The sequence below is a fragment of the Neofelis nebulosa genome, chromosome 4, assembly GCF_028018385.1.
Source record: "Neofelis nebulosa isolate mNeoNeb1 chromosome 4, mNeoNeb1.pri, whole genome shotgun sequence".
Classification (NCBI taxonomy): domain Eukaryota; kingdom Metazoa; phylum Chordata; class Mammalia; order Carnivora; family Felidae; genus Neofelis; species Neofelis nebulosa.
The window spans coordinates 143,763,236-143,782,922 of record NC_080785.1 but is presented as its reverse complement, the minus strand read 5'-3'; the positions used below and the strand labels follow the sequence as shown (position 1 = coordinate 143,782,922).

At 41.3% G+C, this 19,687-nt stretch overlaps 1 protein-coding gene across 15 annotated transcripts in view; it reads left to right on the top strand.

Annotated features, from left to right (window-relative positions):
• PXK (PX domain containing serine/threonine kinase like) overlaps positions 1 to 19,687 on the top strand; it is a 74,535-nt gene that overhangs the window by 42,772 nt on the left and 12,076 nt on the right. For 14 of the 15 annotated variants that reach the window (XM_058726388.1, XM_058726387.1, XM_058726399.1 and 11 more), the window contains 12 exons: positions 316 to 393; positions 927 to 1,000; positions 1,563 to 1,637; positions 4,597 to 4,701; positions 5,258 to 5,359; positions 6,811 to 6,972; positions 7,408 to 7,525; positions 8,777 to 8,855; positions 11,483 to 11,531; positions 16,811 to 16,888; positions 17,422 to 17,508; positions 17,959 to 18,028. In XM_058726388.1, coding sequence (XP_058582371.1) covers positions 316 to 393; positions 927 to 1,000; positions 1,563 to 1,637; positions 4,597 to 4,701; positions 5,258 to 5,359; positions 6,811 to 6,972; positions 7,408 to 7,525; positions 8,777 to 8,855; positions 11,483 to 11,531; positions 16,811 to 16,888; positions 17,422 to 17,508; positions 17,959 to 18,028 — 1,077 coding nt within the window. The remainder of the gene's footprint in view (positions 1 to 315; positions 394 to 926; positions 1,001 to 1,562; positions 1,638 to 4,596; positions 4,702 to 5,257; positions 5,360 to 6,810; positions 6,973 to 7,407; positions 7,526 to 8,776; positions 8,856 to 11,482; positions 11,532 to 16,810; positions 16,889 to 17,421; positions 17,509 to 17,958; positions 18,029 to 19,687) is intronic. The other variant, XM_058726389.1, reaches the window with a different exon arrangement.

Sequence of the window (19,687 nt, the reverse complement as noted above, 5' to 3'; positions counted from 1 at the left end):
CTCACCGAATTTTCCCTAATGTTAGCATCTTACATGACCATGGCACAGTTATCAAAACTAAGAAATCAACATTGGTGCATTACTATTAACTACAGATTCTATGCAGATTTCACTAGTTTTTCCACTAATGTCCTTTTTCTGTTCCAGGATCCAATCTAGAATCCTACATTGCAGTTATATCTGCAGATTTTTTTTTTAATTAAGTTTTTTAAGAAGGTCATAGACCATAAGGATTTCATTTGCTAGAATAAGATCTTAAGCATATGGTACTTTCATGATAGGTTTGCCTGATGAGTTTCTAAAATGTCTTTGCAGAGATTGCCTTACAGCAAGTTTCCATGTTCTTCCGATCAGAACCAAAGTGGGAGGTGGTAGAGCCATTGAAAGACATAGGTGAGAAACTGGCATATGTCTAGTCTGTTAATACAGGTCACAGAACTGGACTCTTTGTCACACTTTCCTATCTGTATCCTGAGAAAGCTCTTAAATGCAGGTGATTTCTTTTTCTTTTTGCTTTCTGACTGCCTGGAGGTGCAGTCCATAATTTTTATACTTCATGAATCTTGGGCAAAGCACTACCTGAGGGTTTGGAGGGTAGTACTGTGTACTTTTATGGCCCTCATTCATTTGCCATCACTCTTTCTCACTAAACTTTAACTTAAGTTTTCCTATTCCCGTGAATAGAATAGTTTCTTTGCCGTTGTTTTTGGTGTTTTTTTGGTGGGGTTTCTGGACTTTTTGTTTTGTTTTGCTTTTCTTCTTAAGTACAGTCTTTCCCATGTCAACATTACCAAATGGTCATTTTGCTGGTGCCTGTGTTACTGTGGATAGTATTACCAAACTTAAGTTTTATTATTCTTTAGTTGATGATATTTCTGTTGGTTTAAAAATGATATGCTATAAATACATCTCTGCTTTTATGGCAGGTTGGAGAATAAGGAAGAAATTTTTCTTGATGAAGATTAAAAATCAGCCAAAGGAACGGCTAGTGTTAAGCTGGGTAAGCTGGTTTTTTGCTTCAGTCTCATTTCAGGGACTTTAGCTGGGTTTATGAAAGCAGATATTGGAAAAGAGAATTAAGAAACTGTACTGTGCTCCTGAATGATGTATAAGGCCTCTTCAGTCCCACAACAAAAGAGAGTCATTTTGAGTCACTTTGCTTATTCATTTGGTTATATGGATGTGATATTATCTGATCAACTAGTAAACATCTGGAAAGAAACAGGAACAGCTTAAAATATTTCTGGAGCCTCTTTAGGAATGGCAATTTTGCAGTTTGTTTTAAGGAAGACATACTTGAACATTACTTTATGTTATATCTCTCACTTTGGGAGTTCTAGTGATTTGGTTAATGGAATTTGGTAAGAGTGTAGTTAAATCCTGGTACATATATGTTTACATTCTACCTCTCCAGAAAAGTCTTGAGGCAACAAAACTTAGTGTGGTTTTCATCTTTGGTTTACAGTCATATATTTGGGCAAATGAAAAAAGGGAAAGAGTAACAAGGAATTTTTCTTCTGATTACTAAGGCAACACCCTAATATTTCCCCCCATGTTTTCAGGCTGACCTTGGTCCCGACAAGTATCTGTCAGATAAAGATTTTCAGTGTCTAATCAAACTTCTACCTTCCTGTTTGGTGAGTACAAGCCCTTCTATTATTCTACATACTGATGACAGATTCACAGTGTTTTCTTGTAGGTGACCATGGACAGACGAGCTGGAAATACTCTGTAGGCTCAACGGAATGGAGAGGTAGAGTGGATTTTAGTTCAGACTGAAATTGTTCAGGGCTACTCCCATAGTTCAGAGGCCATTTAAATGGCATTCGTGACATCTACACAAACCATGAAACATGATAATTTAAATGGTTATGTGTGTTTTAAACAAATGTCAGAGTAGGAAAGCACCCACTTTGTTCTTGATGAGGATGTTTATATCCATGGAATTGAAAGATCTGTTTCTAGCCTGAGAAAACAGAACTAATATAGATTTAGATAGGCTGGGTATGGGGAAGCACAACAGCTCTTTTGCTGTCTGAGTCACTATTCTCACAGGCCAAATAGTTGGCCTTTAGGAGTGCCTGGTATTGTTTATGCTAATGTACATTTTGATCCAAGGCCTTTAGTGGAAAAAAACACATCAATATGTTTCAGAATATATGCAGAATGTCTTCAGGAAAAGACTAATCTGGCCAGAAAATTGAGTTAGTATTGATGTTCTTTATCTGTGGTCTGCATGAGGATGTAGGACCCTAGACTGAGTCATTCATGAGCACAATTATGCTGACCTGTCTAGTTGGGTTGGCAAGTTCGTTTTTGAAGATAGAAGGTCTTGTCAGGCTAGCAAAACCAAGCATTTAATGAAGTGTGATATGTAGCCCAGAAAAATGCTGTGGTCTTTGAGTGCGATTAGTTGTGTGACACAGGCTCTCAGCATTCAATTCCATTTTTTTTTTTTTTAATTTTGGTTTTCAACATTTATTTATTTATTTATTTATTTATTTATTTATTTATTTAGGGAACAAGTACACGAACAGGGGAGGGGCAGAGGGAGAGATGGAGTCACAGAATCCGAAGCAGGCTCTAGGCTCTGAGCTGTCAGCACAGAGCCTCAGGCAGGGCTTGAACCCATGAACTGTGAGATCACGATGACTTGAGCCGAAGTTGGACACTTAACCAACTGAGCCACCCAGACGCCCCTCCAAATTTCTTTTAATGGTTGTGGTTTTTTAAAAGGAGGTAGTACAGATAAGTGGTGCATGTTAAAATTGTGGAAAGTGAGAAAACATGGAAAAGCAAAAATAAAATAAAACTCACTTGTAATCCCAACCAACCAGAAGCATGAACCAAAATGTGTAGTTGTTGCTTTTCTAGAGCTTTATATGGTTATTTTTGAAAAATTAAATACATATTATTTTAAAACCTGATTTTTTGGTTAACGGCATACCATGCGCATCTTTTATGTTGAATACATGTAGTATAACATCATTATTCTGGCTCCATAGAATTGTCGTTGGCTTTACTTCAGTTTATTCAGCTAATCTTATACTAGACATTTGGACCACTTCCAGTTTTTTGTTCTTATTTAAAAAAAAAAAGCCACAGTGAACAATTCAGGCTAAACATTTGTACCCATCCTTAATTATTTTCATAAGATGATAAGAATTAATAAAGGAGATATTTTGAGACTGTATAAATATCCTGTTGTTACCAAATCCACTAGTTTTAGCCTCATTGAGATTTTCCAACTTCATCATTCTTCTTAGGTTTATGAGTTGGCACTCTAAGGAAGAGCTTCCTATTCTCCCCTCTGTTTATATCGTATGGACTCAAAGATTTTTATTTTATTCATTGGGTTCCTTTTTGGGGTGATGAAAATGTTCTAAAATTAGGTTGTGTGGTAGTTTGTACAGCTCTGAATATACTGAAAACCATTGACTTGTGCACTGTAAATAGATGAATTTTAATGGTATGTGCGGTTATATTTCAATAAAGCTGTTAGAGTGTCAACATCAATCATTTTGATGTGATGATCAGGAGAAACTTCATGATCAGTTACTGTATTTTTTGGACACACCCTTCCATCCCCACCCCACTCAACCCCTGCCTCCCGATTCCTTGCACAGCTCAGCTCCTAAGGGTTTAAATTTTAATGTTATTCCTTTGAGCTAATGGATATTGTAATATCTGTCTGAAGCCACTTTGTTCATGTAACCAAAATTCCAGGTCATATGAGGACTTTCCTTTCAGTCATTAAATAATTTGTCTCACTCTTCACCCCACTTGGTTGACTACTCAGTGTCCCCATCTCAGGAATACCCTGTGAATCGTCATATTGCACACTCCAGTAGAAGGATCGGAAGATTCTTGCAAGCTGCTTTTGATAAGGGCTTAAGATGCCAAAGGATGCTGCTTTTGCTTGTTTTCTGGCTTTTACATTCCCTGGCGTGGTACCGAACAGCAGTGTGAAATGTTAGGCAAAGCTGTGAATAAAGACACATTTACCCTGGTCCTCACTTGGCTGTTCTAGGATTTGGCTACAGTCTTTACCAGTTTACAGCAGCAGAATATTAAAACCACTGTCCCCCAAACTCAGACTTTCTCTTTCTTCCACCCTTTTGCCTGGGTTCTGAGAATGTGCATACCCAGGCAGATACCTTCACATGTAGAGCTCACCGTGCCGGTTAGCCACCTCCCTTTGTTTATGTTCCTTCTCTCATCTAAAGAACCAGGTGCACCCGGGTGGCTCAGTCGCTTAAGCGTCTGACTCTTGATTTCGGCTTAGGGTGAGATCGAGCCCTGCATGGGACTCCGTGCTGACAGCGGGGAGCCTGCTTGGGATTTTCACTCTCCCCCTCTCTCTGCCCCTCTCCCCTCACGTTCCGTCTCTCTCCAAATAAATAAACATTTTAAAAAATAAAGAACGAGGTGCTAGTTGATCATCTTGTAAGAAAATGCCATGTGTTCAGGGACATCCCCACATTTATGTGCAACTACACAGCTGAAATGGTACTTGTCTCTATGTAACCAGATTCTTATCTCAAAGGACCTAGACACTGATGTGAATAATCGTGAATTTCTTTCTTGTTTTGGCAGCACCCTTACATCTATCGGGTCACCTTTGCCACAGCTAATGAATCCTCAGCATTGCTTATTAGGATGTTTAATGAAAAAGGAACTTTGAAGGACCTGATCTATAAGGTACTTGTGCAAGTTCATGGTCATAAGGACGTTCTCAAGTCCCTTCAGAACCTGTTGTTGATACTTGAGCTTTAAGTTTCCAGAAGTTAGGCCCTGGGGGCTTAATTTTAATTTTGGTTTTATTTGGAATCTATTTTGACTTTAGCAATAAAACTACCCAGTCTGGTAGAGCATTCCTTTCCCCACATGGAAGAAGGTTGGACACACAATGCTTAGGTCCATTACATTGTAGGCTGCTTTCTTAGGTCAGTTTTGAAGTTTGTGTCTTTCACTTAAGAAAGCAATATTGCAGTATCTCAGGAAAGTTGGAAAATAGGACTTTGGGGTCTGCCAAGGTCAAGACCTGTTTGATCTTCACTGGACTAGAGAAGGGATGGAACCCAGGTCAACTTCTTTCTATCAACTGTACAGACCCTTGTATTTTAAAAAACCACCTCCTGTGAGTTGATCTCATCAGGCATCACCAGCTGCTCAGACTCCTCCCTGTTCCAGGAGGCTGTGTGCAGAATGTAAACCCTCTGCTGCTTTCTTATGTGCTCTTTGTTCTTTTCCAAAGGCAAAACCAAAAGACCCATTCCTAAAGAAGTACTGCAACCCTAAGAAGATCCAGGGCCTTGAACTCCAGCAAATAAAAACATATGGGCGGCAAATATTAGAGGTAAGAGGTATTTAATATTTGTTTAAGCTGCATTGGAATTTCATCCAGTTTACTGTATGCTTTTGGGAAAGTTCTTAGGCAACATCCAAAATAGTTTAAGTTGTCTGATCACTTATAAACTGATGGCATTGTCCCATTTTATCCCAAAAAGCAAATATTTGAGACCTAAGACAGCAGTTTAGATCTACAAAATTACCAAAGCTTAGCTATTGGAATTTAGGGTCTGATTTTTAAGAACTTTACTGTGCAGATACCAACTTTTGTGTTATGTTTGGTTGATCTTTATCTTTGTGCCAATATTGTTGGTTTTGTTTTGTCAATATGTAACCGTATGGCTCCCTTGCATAAGTGTAACTAGCATGAAAAGGCTTTCCCGTTTTCTTTCTACATCAGTATTCTCCAGGCTCCTTGGATTGTGAGACCCTATTAGTGAAAATAATTTAAACATAACCCCACCCGACCCCCCGCCGATGTTACATATATTTAACTATTATATGCGTACCCTACTACTAATATATGTTGTACATTATAAGTTAGGAAAAGAAGGAGATTGAAAACAAAACAAGAAGAAGGAGAAGTTAAAGTGGCACCTGAGTGGCTCAGTGGTCCGACTCTTGATTTTGGCTCAGGTCATGATCTCACAGTTTGTGGGTTTGAACCCTGTGTCAGGCTCCATGGTGACAGTACAGAGCCTGCTTGGGATTCTTTCTCTCTCCCTCTCTCTGCCCCAACCCTGCTGACATGCGTGCGTGCTCCAAAGAAAGGAAGGAAGGAAGGAAGAAAAAGAAAGAAAGAGAAAAGGGAGAAGTTGTATCATTTTCTTCCAGTCCTTAGTAGATTGCCCTGGGCACCCCCTTTGGCTAGCACTGCTCTAGTTCACAAGGTCTTTGTGGGGGTTTATCTAGGGATCTGGATTACTGGATGAGCCACTGTTTATTAAATGGCAGGAAAAGTTTGCTTCTTTCTGTGGAAGCCAGTCATATGTTTCTGTTAATAAACAGCCCAGTATATTCTGAGAAGAGATTGGTCTAGAGATGTCTTCAGCTCAGCCTCTTTTCCTGAATAACTTTGGCCGATGCCCTGACATGATAGCTTTACTCATCTGTGCAGGAGGATCAAGACTGTGGCCTGAAAAGAGCTGGCCCGTTGAGATCAGAAAGTGCTTAAAGTAGAGCTTTTTGGCACCAAAGGTGTTAACCCCAAGTATATGCAGACTGCTCCTCTGTTGTTTGGAAATGAGGGAGCTTATTGTTGTGTCTCATAGCTGGAAAGCATTCAGCATCATCACCTTCTCCAAAGAAATGGATGGAAGTGGCATTTTTCTTTAGGAGTCTCCTCAGTGACCTCTTTGGTTTTGTTTCACAATGTATTGACTTAAAATACAAATTTAACCTGTCTCATAGATGAATGAATTGGGGGAGAAAATGTAACCTATACATATTTTTTAATAGGTACTGAAGTTTCTACATGACAAGGGATTCCCTTATGGGCATCTGCATGCCTCCAATGTGATGCTAGATGGTGACACTTGTCGGCTGCTAGACCTTGAGAATTCTCTATTGGGCCTTCCTTCCTTCTACCGATCCTATTTCTCACAGTTCAGGAAAATCAATGTAAGTTGCTAAAAGTAACAAAACAGCAAGTTCATTTTTTGGTATAAATTGCCCCCATGCAGGACCCATGATCTGCGCATGTAAGAAATATGCACTAAGCAGTGAGAGGTACAGGCAGGGTAGGCCATGCCTCTTAGCCCTCTTCCTCCTACAGAGCATCACTGTACCTCCAAGAGCCTTGTTGAAATGGTAGATGGGACACGGAGAGATGTAGAATCACTGACTGGAAAACAGTGGAGAGTAGGACCAAGATCTTGAGTCAAAGTAATGCCTTGTGAGCTTTTGCAGAAGGCTTTGGAGTTGTGTTTTCACTACCAGTTGTGGGTGGAGTTGCCCCTGGGCCATGTTTCTCAGTGGAAGTGTAAGAAAGGAGCATTGGAATTCACAAACCCAAACTGAAGGATCACCGCGCTGCTGCTGTCTTGTCTTCCACAGACATTGGAAAGTGTGGACGTCCACTGCTTTGGCCACTTACTGTATGAAATGACTTATGGACGACCGCCAGACTCAGTGCCTGTAGACTCCTTCCCTCCTGCACCGTCTATGGCTGTGGGTTAGTATGGGGTTTGAAGGAGTCTTCTGGGCCCTGGTAGTCTGCAGAGTTACTCACCCCCTTTCCAGGAAGGACCCAGAGGAAGTTGGCATGCTCCACAGTCAATCAAATCCAATTTAAAATTCAATAAAGTCTGAGCAATTTATTTACATGCACTTCACTAAAAATTCAGATGGCTTGTCCATTTGTCAGGCTATCTGAAACCTCAGGAGATGTTTTGTAACTGTTTTTAGAATTTTGAAAGTAGGTTGTAAAAAGAAGTATGGCTGGACTGAGTCTGATAGAAGAGCAGAAACCAGGAGCAGGCAAATTGAAGGCAGCCTTTCGACTTGGGCAGGTGTTGGGAGCCAGACTGAGGCCGAAGTGGGACTTGCAGGGAACAAGAGAACCAGGGGCTGGACCTCTTATAAATAAAAGCCTGGCAGGACGCGCATGAGGAGGGGTAGGCAGGTAGACAGATGCCTGGAAAATTGGATCCAGGAGTTCTTCCAGCATTACTGAGGGGACCGAGGAGAGTCCGAGGCCAGGTGGGAGACACCTTTGGGAGAGGGATGTAGGAACTGATGCACACTCATCCAGGGACCCTTTCATGCCCTCCACAGCCAGCTCAGAACTCACTGCTAGAGCACTGAGAAGGGAGGGCAGGGTAGCTCCTGGACCCCCAAGTCTTCAAGATCTGCAAGCTAAGCCTCCACCAAGTGCTAGTTCTGTGTCAAATGAGGTGGTTCAAAAGAACAGGCCCTGAGACGACTTTGTGTTGAGTTTGAACAGCTGAAACTCAACAGTGACCTGTGAGTAGAAAAGTCTGGCTGCTTTTGTTTATATATCATCCAAGGTGTTGGATGATGAGGTATCAACAGTTGGCATTTTGTGTGCTGGTTTTGATTAAAGGCACACAAGCAGCAAAATGTCTTTCAAGTTCAGAATTTTCTGTGTGGTGTTTACTTCTCTTTTAAGAGAGCAAACACTTTTATGAATGATATCTTGAGTCCTTCCTCCAATTATCTTTGAGATATATTTAGCTTTCTGTCAGCATGTGGTTTCTGAACCATTTACTTTGAGTCATCGGTAACATCCATGGTGCCAACATCCCCCTCCCCCGTGTATGCCATCTGTCTGTGCGTGAAGAGTTTTGACACCATCCTGATCAGCCTGCAGACAGTTGTTGCGAAGTGGTGTCAAACTTTTCATCACCAAGTGGATTTGCCAGCATGTTCTGTGGAACTAAAATGTGTATCTGTTCATTTCAAGTGGCCGTGTTGGAGTCTACGCTGTCTTGTGAAGCCTGTAAAAATGGCATGCCTACCGTCTCCCGGCTCTTACAGATGCCGTAAGTCAATCATATGCCTTGGTTGTAATCTTCATAACTGTGTCGAACGCCAGCCTACTAACCCAGGTGCTTGGTACCATAGTAAATACCCAATCATGGTCCTTGCAGAGTTAGAGTGACCTGCTTGCTGTTGGTCACTTGCAGCATGATATCATGACCTTTCCTCGTGACCTCTCTGCTACCGTAGTCTGATGGCTCTGATTTCGTGTCCACACTCTCACACGTGTCTCTCCCTGTCGGTGTTAGCATCGTGTGTGTGTACACATGGCATCCCCCCACCTAGGAAATCCTGACAGAGGGCTTGCTCGAGCGCTGTCCTTTATGGCCCTGTTTCAGCACACCAGTTGGCCCTCAGCTGTGACTGGTTCACAAGTCATAGGCCTCAGTGGATCCAACTCTAAGAGGAGGGTAGCACATTTCTTGCCTCCCATGCACTTGTTTGTTCCTTTGCTCCCTGAGTAACATTTATTAAACATCTGACATGTACCAGGCCTTTTGCTAGGGGCTTAGAGCTCAGAAGGCATTCTCCCTTAAACTGGGTTATGAATAGTTAAGCAAGACAATTGAAATAGTACTTTGGGGCCTTGCCTCTCAGTATATTTTCTATCCCTTCTTAGAGAGGCAGCAGGTGGTTAAGTAGAATGTGTCTGAGACTTAGACATAACCTCTAAGGGTTATGGGGGTGGACCTAGCTTCACCACTTCTACCTGGGTGACCTTTGGCAGGTTTCCTGCCTAGAAGCTGAGTTTCCTTATCTGTAAAATGAGGATGATAATAGGACCCACCTCAGAAGGTTATTGGGAGGATTTAATGAGATGATTCCTAATAAAGTGCCAGGTACTTAATAAGTGCTTTTTATTTTATTTTATTTTTAAAGGAGTTCTCTCTCTTTTTCTTTTTTTTTTTTTTAAAGTTGATTTATTTATTTTGAGAGTGAAAGAGAGAGAACATGTGAGTAGGAGAGGGGCAGAGAAAGAGAGAGAGAATCCCAAGCAAGTTCAACCTTGTCAGCTCGGAGCCCGACTTGGGGCTTGAACCCACGAACTGTGAGGTCATGTCCTGAGCTGAAATCAAGAGTCGGACGTTTAACTGACTGAGCCCCCCAGGCACCCCAATAAGTGCTTTTCAAATGTTCATTATGATTAATACTGGTTCAGCTTATCTTTTGTGAACATGACATGCCATGCAGTGTGCCCAGTGCTTTGTCTGTACCAGCTTGCTGTAGAACACATGTACTCAGGAAACAATAATGTGGGGAACAGGGCAGGACTTAGCTGGAAGTGCATACAGCCAGAACTCAGAGGAGGTTGTGGTAAGTTCAGGTTCCTCGTGTTTAGAGAGGGTCTGCTATAGCCCAGGTGCCGTCCTAGGCCCCAAGGAAGCTGGTGCTGAGGCAAGCAGCCCAAGCCCTTGCCCTGAGGATGTGACATATTAAAGTTCTGCTGAAACTGGCATGTCCCTCTCCCAAGCATCCTCCTTTAACAGCAATGTGAATACAGAAGAATAGATCCAGTTAGGGAAATAAAATAATTTTCACACAAACTGGTAGAGGAAAATGCATTTGTGGTTAGGGAACAGCCCGTATCCATGTTGATTTACTTGGATTTGCATTTGCAGCCCCCCCTTCCGCCCCCCAAAGCTCTTCCATTCTCTACCCCGTCTTCCACTGCTAAAGTGAATCCAAATTGTTTTTTCCTCACTTAAGTCTTTCTACCGTGTGGCCTTCAGCCTTGCGAAGAATACTTGAATATATGAAGATGCGTGAGCTATGTTCAGTTAAAACACGTTTTCTGGAAGTAAATGGACCTGTGGCCTGGACAGGAGAGTTATGTCTCCACCTCCAGAGCCACCCCAGGAGCACTGTGGGGAAAAGTTAACGGTGTCATTTCTACTTGCGACATACTTCCTGTTTTTTAGAAAAGGGGAGACTCCTCAAGGAAAGAATCACGTACGGCCATTTGGGCACTATCCAAGCAGCCATTTAAATTCTCCCAACTGTTTTAGTCAAAGCAGTTCAGAATTCCTCATGCTGTTGTTTTTAGTAACACAATATTTTAAAAAGACTTATTTATTTTATTTTTAGGGAGAGAGTAAACAGGGGAAAGAAGGAAAGGGGGAGAAAGAAAGAGTTTTATCCTCCTCTGGTGTTTAAAAAAAGGCGGGGGCAGGTGTGGGAAATTGGTTCTTCTGTTTAGCAATATCTACTGTGTACATTATTTGCAATATAATAAATATAGTAATATAATGAAATAATAATATAAGGATTTGCAAAACTGATTTTTTTAAAGCATTATTGCTTTGCTGTATAGCAGGAGACGTCTTCTGTCCCACAGGTGGGGAAATAACCTTCAGTACAGGGCTGACCCAGTCTCTTCCTGGTATAGCCCTTCTAATATTAGGGAATAGGGGCAGCGGGGGTGGGGGAGGAGGTTCTGAGGTTTTTCCGAGGTCAGCCTGGGTGGCCTGTAAACTCCTTTGAGTTTGTTGATAAGCATGAACAAACTGGTAGATTGGGCCAGGGCCGAGAGATGTGGTGGGAACCTCATGGGCTAAAGATGTCTCATTCCATTTTGATCTGAGAGGACACCTGGCTTATGAAAACTTTTTTTTATTTCTTTTCTTTACAGGTTATTCAGTGATGTTTTACTAACCACTTCTGAAAAGCCACAGTTTAAGGTAAAGCAAATCGTATCATTTTTTTGGTTTGTGACATATATGAGTTGATTTTGAAACTTCGTGCTTTTAAAAAAAATTACTGAGGTAGAACATGATGATTCGATATTTGTGTACATTATGAAATGATCACCAACCCTAGTTAACATCTATCGCTATATATAGTTTTCTTGTGGTGAGAACTTTTAAGATTTAGTCTCAGCAACTCTCAACTATACAATACATTAATAATAGTCACCATGCTATACATTATATCCCATGACTTACTCATTCTGGAACTGGAAATTTGTACCTTTTGTCCCCTTCACCCATTTCATCTGCCCCCTTCCCCCTCCCCAGCCCTGGCAAGTCTGTTCTTTGTCAACAATCTGTCCTCTATGAGTTTGGGTTTGGTTTGGTTTTGTTTTGTTTTTAGATTCCACATATAGGTGAGATCATATGGTATTTGTCTTTCTCTGACTTATTTCACTTAGCATAATACCACAAAGCTCCATTCATGTTGTTGTAGATAGAAGGATTTCTTTCTTCTTTTTTATGGTTGAGTAATATTCCATTGTATATACCCCCATTTTCTTTATCCATGCACCCATTGATGGACGCTTAGATGTTGGCTATTGTAAATAATGCTGCAGTGAACATGGGAGTGTATATCTTTTCAATTTAGTGTTTTCATTTCCTTCAGATATATACCCAGGAGGGGAATTGCTGGATCATATGGTAGTTCTATTTTTAATTTTTTGACAAACCTCCATACTATTTTGCCTAGTGGCTGTACCAATTTACATCTCCACCAGTAATGTACAAGGTTTCTCTTTTCTGCACATCCTGATCAAAAGTTGTTATTTCTCAGGGCGCCTGGGCGACTCAGTCAGTTGAGCGTCCGACTTTGGCTCAGGTCATGATCTTGTGGTTCACGAGTTTGAACCCTGCGTCAGTTCTGTGCTGACAGCGCAGAGCCTGGAGCCTGCTTCAGATTCTGTGTCTCCCTCTCTCTCTGCCTCTCCCCTGCTTGTACTCTGTCTTTCTCTCAAAAATAAATCAACATTAAAATTTTTTTTAAAGTTTTTTCTCATCTTTTTGATAATAGCCATTGTAACAGATGTGAGGTGATACCTCTTGTGGTTTTGATTTGCATTTGCAGGATGATTAGTGATGTTGAGCACCTTTTCATTACCTGTTGGCCATTTGTGTGTCAAGTTAGTGCTTTTTTAAAGCGAACAAAAGAAGGTACAATATTTTTCTATTGGCATATAGTTAACATACCATATCCTCTTAGTTTGCATACATCAAAGTGATTTGATATTTTTAATTTTTTTTTCCTTTTTTCTTTAAAGAGAGTGCGAGCAGGGGAGAGGGACAGAGGGAGAATCTTTTTTTTTTTTTTTTAATGTTTATTATTTTGAGAGAGGGAGAGAGAGAGTGTACATGTGCACAAGCCAGGGGAGGACAGAGGGAGAGGGAGAGACAGAATCCTGAGCAAAATCCATGGTCAGCATGGTACCCAATGCAGAGCTTGATGTCACAACTGTGAGATCATGACCTGAGCCAAAAGAGTCAAGCTTAACTGACTGAGCCACCTAGGCGCCCGATATTTTTATACGTTATGAAATGATCCCCACGATAAGTCTAGTTGCCATCTTTTACCACACAAAGGTATTAAAATATTATTGACTGTATTCCCTATGCTGTATATTATATACCCATGACTTACTTATTTTACCTAAGCTTACTTAGTTTAGGTACAGTATTTATAATAGTGAATATTTGAAAACAATCGTAATGTTTTACAATTAGGGAATAATTTAATAATTATGGTACATCTGTTTAATAAAATGTTTTTTATCTAATAAAAGTAAATTTTATTTATTTATTTACTGTTTATTTATTTTTGAGAGAGAGTATGAGCAGGGGAGGGGCAGAGAGAGAGGGAAACACAGTATCTGAAGCAGGCTCCAGGTTCTGAGCTGTCAGCACAGAACCCAGTGTGGGAGCCTGAACCCATGAGCTGTGAGATCATGACCTGAGCCAAAGCCAGTCGCTTAACTGACTGAGCCATCTAGGTACCCCCAAAAGTCAAACTTATAAAGACATGTAGTAGCATGGAAAATGATTATTTGGGCTTAGGGGGAAAAAGCAGGATATAAAATACAATGTGTGAATATCTGTGTCAAAAAAAAAAAAAAAAAAAAAGGAATACTTGTGTCTAGAGAAAGGCAGGAAGGAAATATCCTGGGAAGTAGCAGTGTTGTGTAGTATCATGGAGAGAAAAAGCTCAGGTTGATGCCTTACTGTGCTTTTTTCATACCAGCCATTAATCTGAGGCTGGTTTTCTCAGACATGACATTTGACATTTTGGGCCAGATAGTTGTTTGCTGTGGGGGGCTGTCCTGTGCATTGTCAGAGGTTAAGAAACATCGCTGGCCTGTACCCACTAGATGTGAGCAGTACTTCCACCCCACACATTGTGACAATAAAAAAGGTCTCCAAAAATTGTCCAGTGTCCCCTGGAGAGAGGAGGGGGCAAGACTACCCCCATTTGAGATCCAGTCATCTATGGGCCTAATCTTTGAGTCGATGTATACTCAGTGTGTACAGTTGATGAGTAACACCTGTTTATTGTCCTTGGTCAACTGAGATGATCTATGTGAGCGCCTGGTTCAGGGCCTGGCTCTCCTCAGTGCTCATGGTTGAGTTTGCTTTGGGCAGTAGAATGAAGGCTGATTCTTTCTCCTCTCCATATTCTAAAAGAAAATGTAATACTATTATTAAATTCAATTTAGGAAAAACAATGGGATCAGAAGATTGTACAGGAGAGGAAGAAGCTTTCCTCTGTCCTGTTTTTTGCCAGTCCAAGGAGTTCCAACAAAAACAGCTTATTTGGATCTGAAGTAGGAAAGAAAAACTCTTAAGTTCTCTTCTGCACTGACACTCCTCAGGAAATATATTCAGCCTTGTAAATAAACATGTTCTTCCAAGCCCTGAAAGTCCAGCCCAGGATTATTATTAGACCTTGTTCTTTCTCTGAATCAGAGCATCTGTGCAGCAATGACAACGTGATTTTAAAAACCAAGGTTAATTTCTTGTATGTGCACTTTTTTTCTGGAAAGAGACACAAGAAACTGGTGACATTGGTTGCCTCCATAAAGGAGAACTAGGTGGCAGACTTCTTACTGTGTATGTACCCTTTCATATCTTTGAATTTTGAACCCTATTACCTACTCAAACGTTTTTAAAAAGAATAATAGAGACAAAAAAGTTCAATGTGATCCAGGTGTCTTGTTTCTCAGGCCTGAGCTCCTTGTGGCTTGAGAAACTAATAAATTAAGAGATGACAGGCTCAGAAGCATACCAGGTACCAGGCTATAGTTAAGAGTATCTTCTGGCAGGAAAAAGCTTACTCTTGGGAAATTTAGAAAGTAAATCTTTCACAGAGAAAATTCCTCTGAAGTTACAAAATATTAAAATATTATAATTACTTGAATTTGTGTGTGTGTGTGTGTGTGTTCATTCCAATAAGCTGTATATATTTTTTATTTTTTATTATAAGTGTACAGTTGAGTAGTGTTAACTGTATTTACATTTGTTGTGTAACATATCCCTGGAATGTTTTTATCTTGCTAACTGAAACCCAAGACCCATCAAACAACTCCCCGTTAACCCATCCCCAGCCCTTGGCAAATGCAATTCTACTTTCGGCTTCTAGGACTTTGACTATTTCAGATAACTCATATGAAATGGAAGCACACAGTATTTGTTCTTTTGTGACTGGCTTATTTCAGTCATGTCCTTTAGGTTCATCAATGTTGTAGCATGTGACAGGATTTCCTTCTTTTTAAAGGCTGAATACTATTCCACTGTGTGTCTTAACCACATTTTGCTTAGCCATTCCTCTGTTGGTGGACATTTAGGCATTTTTTACCTCTTGGCTATTGTGGATAATGCTGCAATGCACTTGGGTGTGCAAGTATCTCTTTTAAGATCCTGCTTTCAATTCTTTTGGATATATATACCGAGAAGTGGCATTGCTGGATCGTATGGTAATTCCGTTTTTAGTTTTTTGGGAACCTCCATGCTGTCTTCCACAGCAACTGCACCATTTTACATTCCTACCATCAGTGTGGTGGGACTCTGATTTTTCCACATCCTTGCCAACACTCGTTATTTTCTGTTGGTTTTGGTGGTGACCATCCTATGTGTATGAGGTGAGATCTCATCATGGTTTTCTTTTGCAGCCCTCTAATGATGAGAGGTGTTCATTAATCTTTTCGTATACTTGTTGGCCATTTGTAAACCTTTGGAGAAATGTCTCTTCAGGCCCTTGACCCATTTTTTTCCCCTTAGATTTTCTGATCTTTTTTTTTTTTCAGCTTTATTCTAGTATAATCTATTTTTTTGTGACAAATCCATTTTTTAGTTGGGTTGCTTTTGTTGTTGTTGAGTTTTAAGAGTTCTTTATACATTTTGGCTCTTAATCCCTTATGAAATATAGGATTTCCAGTGATTTTCTCCCATTCCATAGGTTCCTTTTTACTCTGTTGATTGCTTCCTTTGATGTGCAGAAGTTTCTAAAAAGTTCCATCTGTCTGTCTCTGCTTTTCTTGCCTTTGCTCTTGGTGTCTCGTCCAAAATCACTGTCAAATCCAGTGTCATGAAGCTTTTGTTTTGTTCTAGGACTTTTATACTTTTAGGTCGTTAGTCCAATTTTGAGTTAATTTTTGCATATAGTATAAGGTAGGGGTCCAGGTTCATTCTTTTACATGTAGATATTCAATTTTCCCAGCAGTATTTATTGAAGATATTGTCTTTTCTCTACTATGCCCCTTCTGGCACCCTAGTCAAAGATCATTTGACTGTACACATGAGGGTTTTATTTCTAGGCTATTCTGTCTCTTTGGTTTGTGTATCTGTCTTTAAGCCTGTATAACATTATTTTGATTTGTGTAGTTTTGTATTATATTTTGAAATCAAGAAATGTGGTGCCTCCAATTTTGGTCTTTTTTTTTTTCAAGATGGTTTTGGCAATTTGGAGTCCATTGAGTATTACTTGAATTACTTGCAACATGTTTATTTATGCATTTTATATATTGCTTAAAAATGGTAATGAGATAAGCATGATGGGGATGCCAGAGGTGTTCAGGATAGTATTCAAGTGGGTATTTTGTAACTGATTTTATTCCAGATGCCCTCCTTCATGATAACCAACTGCTCCTTTATCAAAACCAGGACTTGAGAACATCTCTGGCCATTTAACTCAGTGGATTATGTACTTTTTCTTCTTTCAGATTCCCACAAAGTTAAAAGAGGCATTGAGAATTGCCAAAGAATGTATAGAAAAAAGACTAATTGAAGAACAGAAGCAGGTAAATTGCTAGTAGTTCCTTATTGTTTTTTCATCTTTCAGTTTTCACATCCTGTGCCATAGTATTCACAGTGACTTACTTTTGACTGGCTGTTCAATCCATAAACATTTCTTGCATCCTCACTCTGAACTGGACTCCATGCTCAATGCTGTGAGAGAGCCAGATGCTTCACAGTCCTTCCCTCAAGGTGCTCAGCTTATGGGGAAAACAAACATGCCTATAAAGGGTGGTCAGCATTTCTGATTGGGGCAGGCAGTATGGTGGTGGGGCACATGTGGTCCTTACTCTAAAAGTGCTAGGAGCCACACTTGTCTTCTATAGAAGAGGGAAAGGCAGGAATGAATGGAGAAAAATGGAAAAGGTCTTCATCTTCTGGCATATTCTTTTCCCAGACATCCAGACCCGAGCTTGGAGGCAGACAGGCTGAGCAAGGAAGGAATTTTCATCTAAATAATTTGATTTGGCAAAACATGTTAGAGATTTTCATTAACATAGGATATACTTACTTTGTGGTGAATTGTGGTCTCTTAAAGATTCACCAGCATCGAAGACTGACAAGAGCTCAGTCTCACCATGGATCTGAAGAAGAGAGGAAAAAGAGAAAGATTTTAGCTCGAAAGGTAAGCCTGATGTCTCTGAATTCTCTCTGTGAATTCTTGACTACATGTGAAGAAAGTTCTTAGGTTAATAGTGCATGTTTAAAGACAAGATTTTGTGCTATGTCTCCTTGAAAGCTAAAACTAGTTCCAGATGACTGGTTTGCAGCTTTTAAAAAAGAGCCATATAATATCAGCAGAGAAATGGACCATATAGTTTCCTGGCTTGCTAGGCTGATTACAGCCTAATGTAATTGAGGAGAATGACTGGCTTGAGAAAGTACACTCAGCGTTCTTGGTTTTGTTCCCCCTTTGTTTGTGGCTTGTGGCTTCTTAACTGTATTAAGTTATGAGGTCAAATATGACCTTGTATGTAGCTAGTTTAACTTTGTGCCTGGAAAATATTTGTATTCTAACTCTCAGCTTCAGTGTGTTTATGCTTTACTTTTCCCCATCTCTCTTTTATTTTTAAAGAAGTCAAAACGGTCTGCTGTTGAAAACAGTGAAGAGTATTCAGCAAAATATAGCAACTCCAATAATTCAGGTAACTGGTTAAAGATTATCGTGGGGCCCTAGGACCCAAAGGTCAGGACTTGGAGTCGTTTTTGGTTTCTGGTGGCCAGAGACTGGGCAGTGTAGGGAACAGAAGAACCTTGCCCCTAGTGAAGGATTGTGACAACATGCATGGGCTCACAGGACTCAAGTGCTGGAAGAATCCTCTGAGGTTATGGGGTAGCGCACAGCCTCCTCATTGATAGTGAGACTTGATCAACCAAAGATGAGCATTAGCCATGGTTGAAATACCAATCCAACTTACAATACAAGGCCTCCTGTTTGTCAGTAGAACCTACATGAACAGAAACAACCCTGAGTCCTGCCGTGTACTTCGGTCCCCACATGGTGGGAGGATGTGCCCTCATATGTGGGTTAAGGAATGGACTCAACAGTGTGTGGGGATGGCAAGAAGCATCCTTCCAGAAGGACTGTGGTGGTACAGAGAGGACTATCCTGGACTGGCAGTCCTAGCTGTCACTCCTGGTGACCCCTTGCCCAGCCCTGCTGGCCTTGGGCCTTAATGTCTCCATCTTTGGAAATCAGAGCCAGATTAAATGATCCCTTGGAGACTGCCAGTTCTTCCACCTTATGCACTTTTTGAATCTTTTCTTTTTTCCCCTTCCACCTTATGCATGTATCCGAGGTAGAGTTCCACATAGAGAAGGAAAGGCTTCATCTAACCCGAAGCAGCTTTGGCTTAGCCCGGAGGGCCAAGGAAAGGGGAGGTTTTGTTAGGTTCAGGGATAGCTGCATATACTTTCAGGCAGGAGAAGGGCCAAGCAGAGAGAGAGAGAAGCTGAAGTTGTATGAGAGAATGGTAGGGGGCTGGAAGGCCAAGAGGTTAGCTGCAGGACCCCAACTGTCAGTCTCACCAGGGAGGAAGCCCATCCATCTCTTCTGGGATGTAGGAGCCAGGAGGGCTGGGTGAAGAGGCAGAGACATTTAAAAGTAGAAGGAAGGGAGGACATCGAGGGTGTTCCCAACTCATGCCTTCTCAGGTCTCTGCACAGTCAGTGAGGAGATGGCTGCCAGGGAGTACAGGACCTGAAGGCCGGACCAGCCGAAGCCAGAGATCACAGGCAGTGTGGGAGGGGCTGGAAGTTGGGAGAGTTGGGCTGGAAGTCACCCACTCCAGGAAGAGGGGAGAATGTGCTGATACCACTGCCTGCAGCGTTCAGCCGCCACAGAAGGGAAGAGAGGCGGGAAGCCCCAGTGAGGATGAAGGCCTGCTTCTCAGATACAGCAGCTGCTGTGGCTGGCGGGTAATTCCAGAGCTGGAGGTCTCTTTTCTCCATGGTTGATGCAACGGACATGGGCCAGTCTTTGTCATCATTAGGCTGAAACTCATGTCTCCAACCAGCATGTCTGACAGACATTCTGTCCGGCAACTAATTTTTTCCAAGCAGAGAAAGCCTGGCTCAGGGTCCTCCACCTTCCCGAGGCCTGGCCTGCCTGCAAGGTTCTGGGCCAGATGCAGCCAGATGAGATTCCAAGGACTCCAAGACCCCACCGCACCCTCAAGGTGTTCAGGAAAGCCAAGTAGCAGTTGGCAGAAATGTAAACATTATCTCCAGACCCCACTGGAATCACAGATTCAGTCTTTTCCCCTTTAAAATCTATGCTGGCACAACAAAGCAGTGGGAAGACA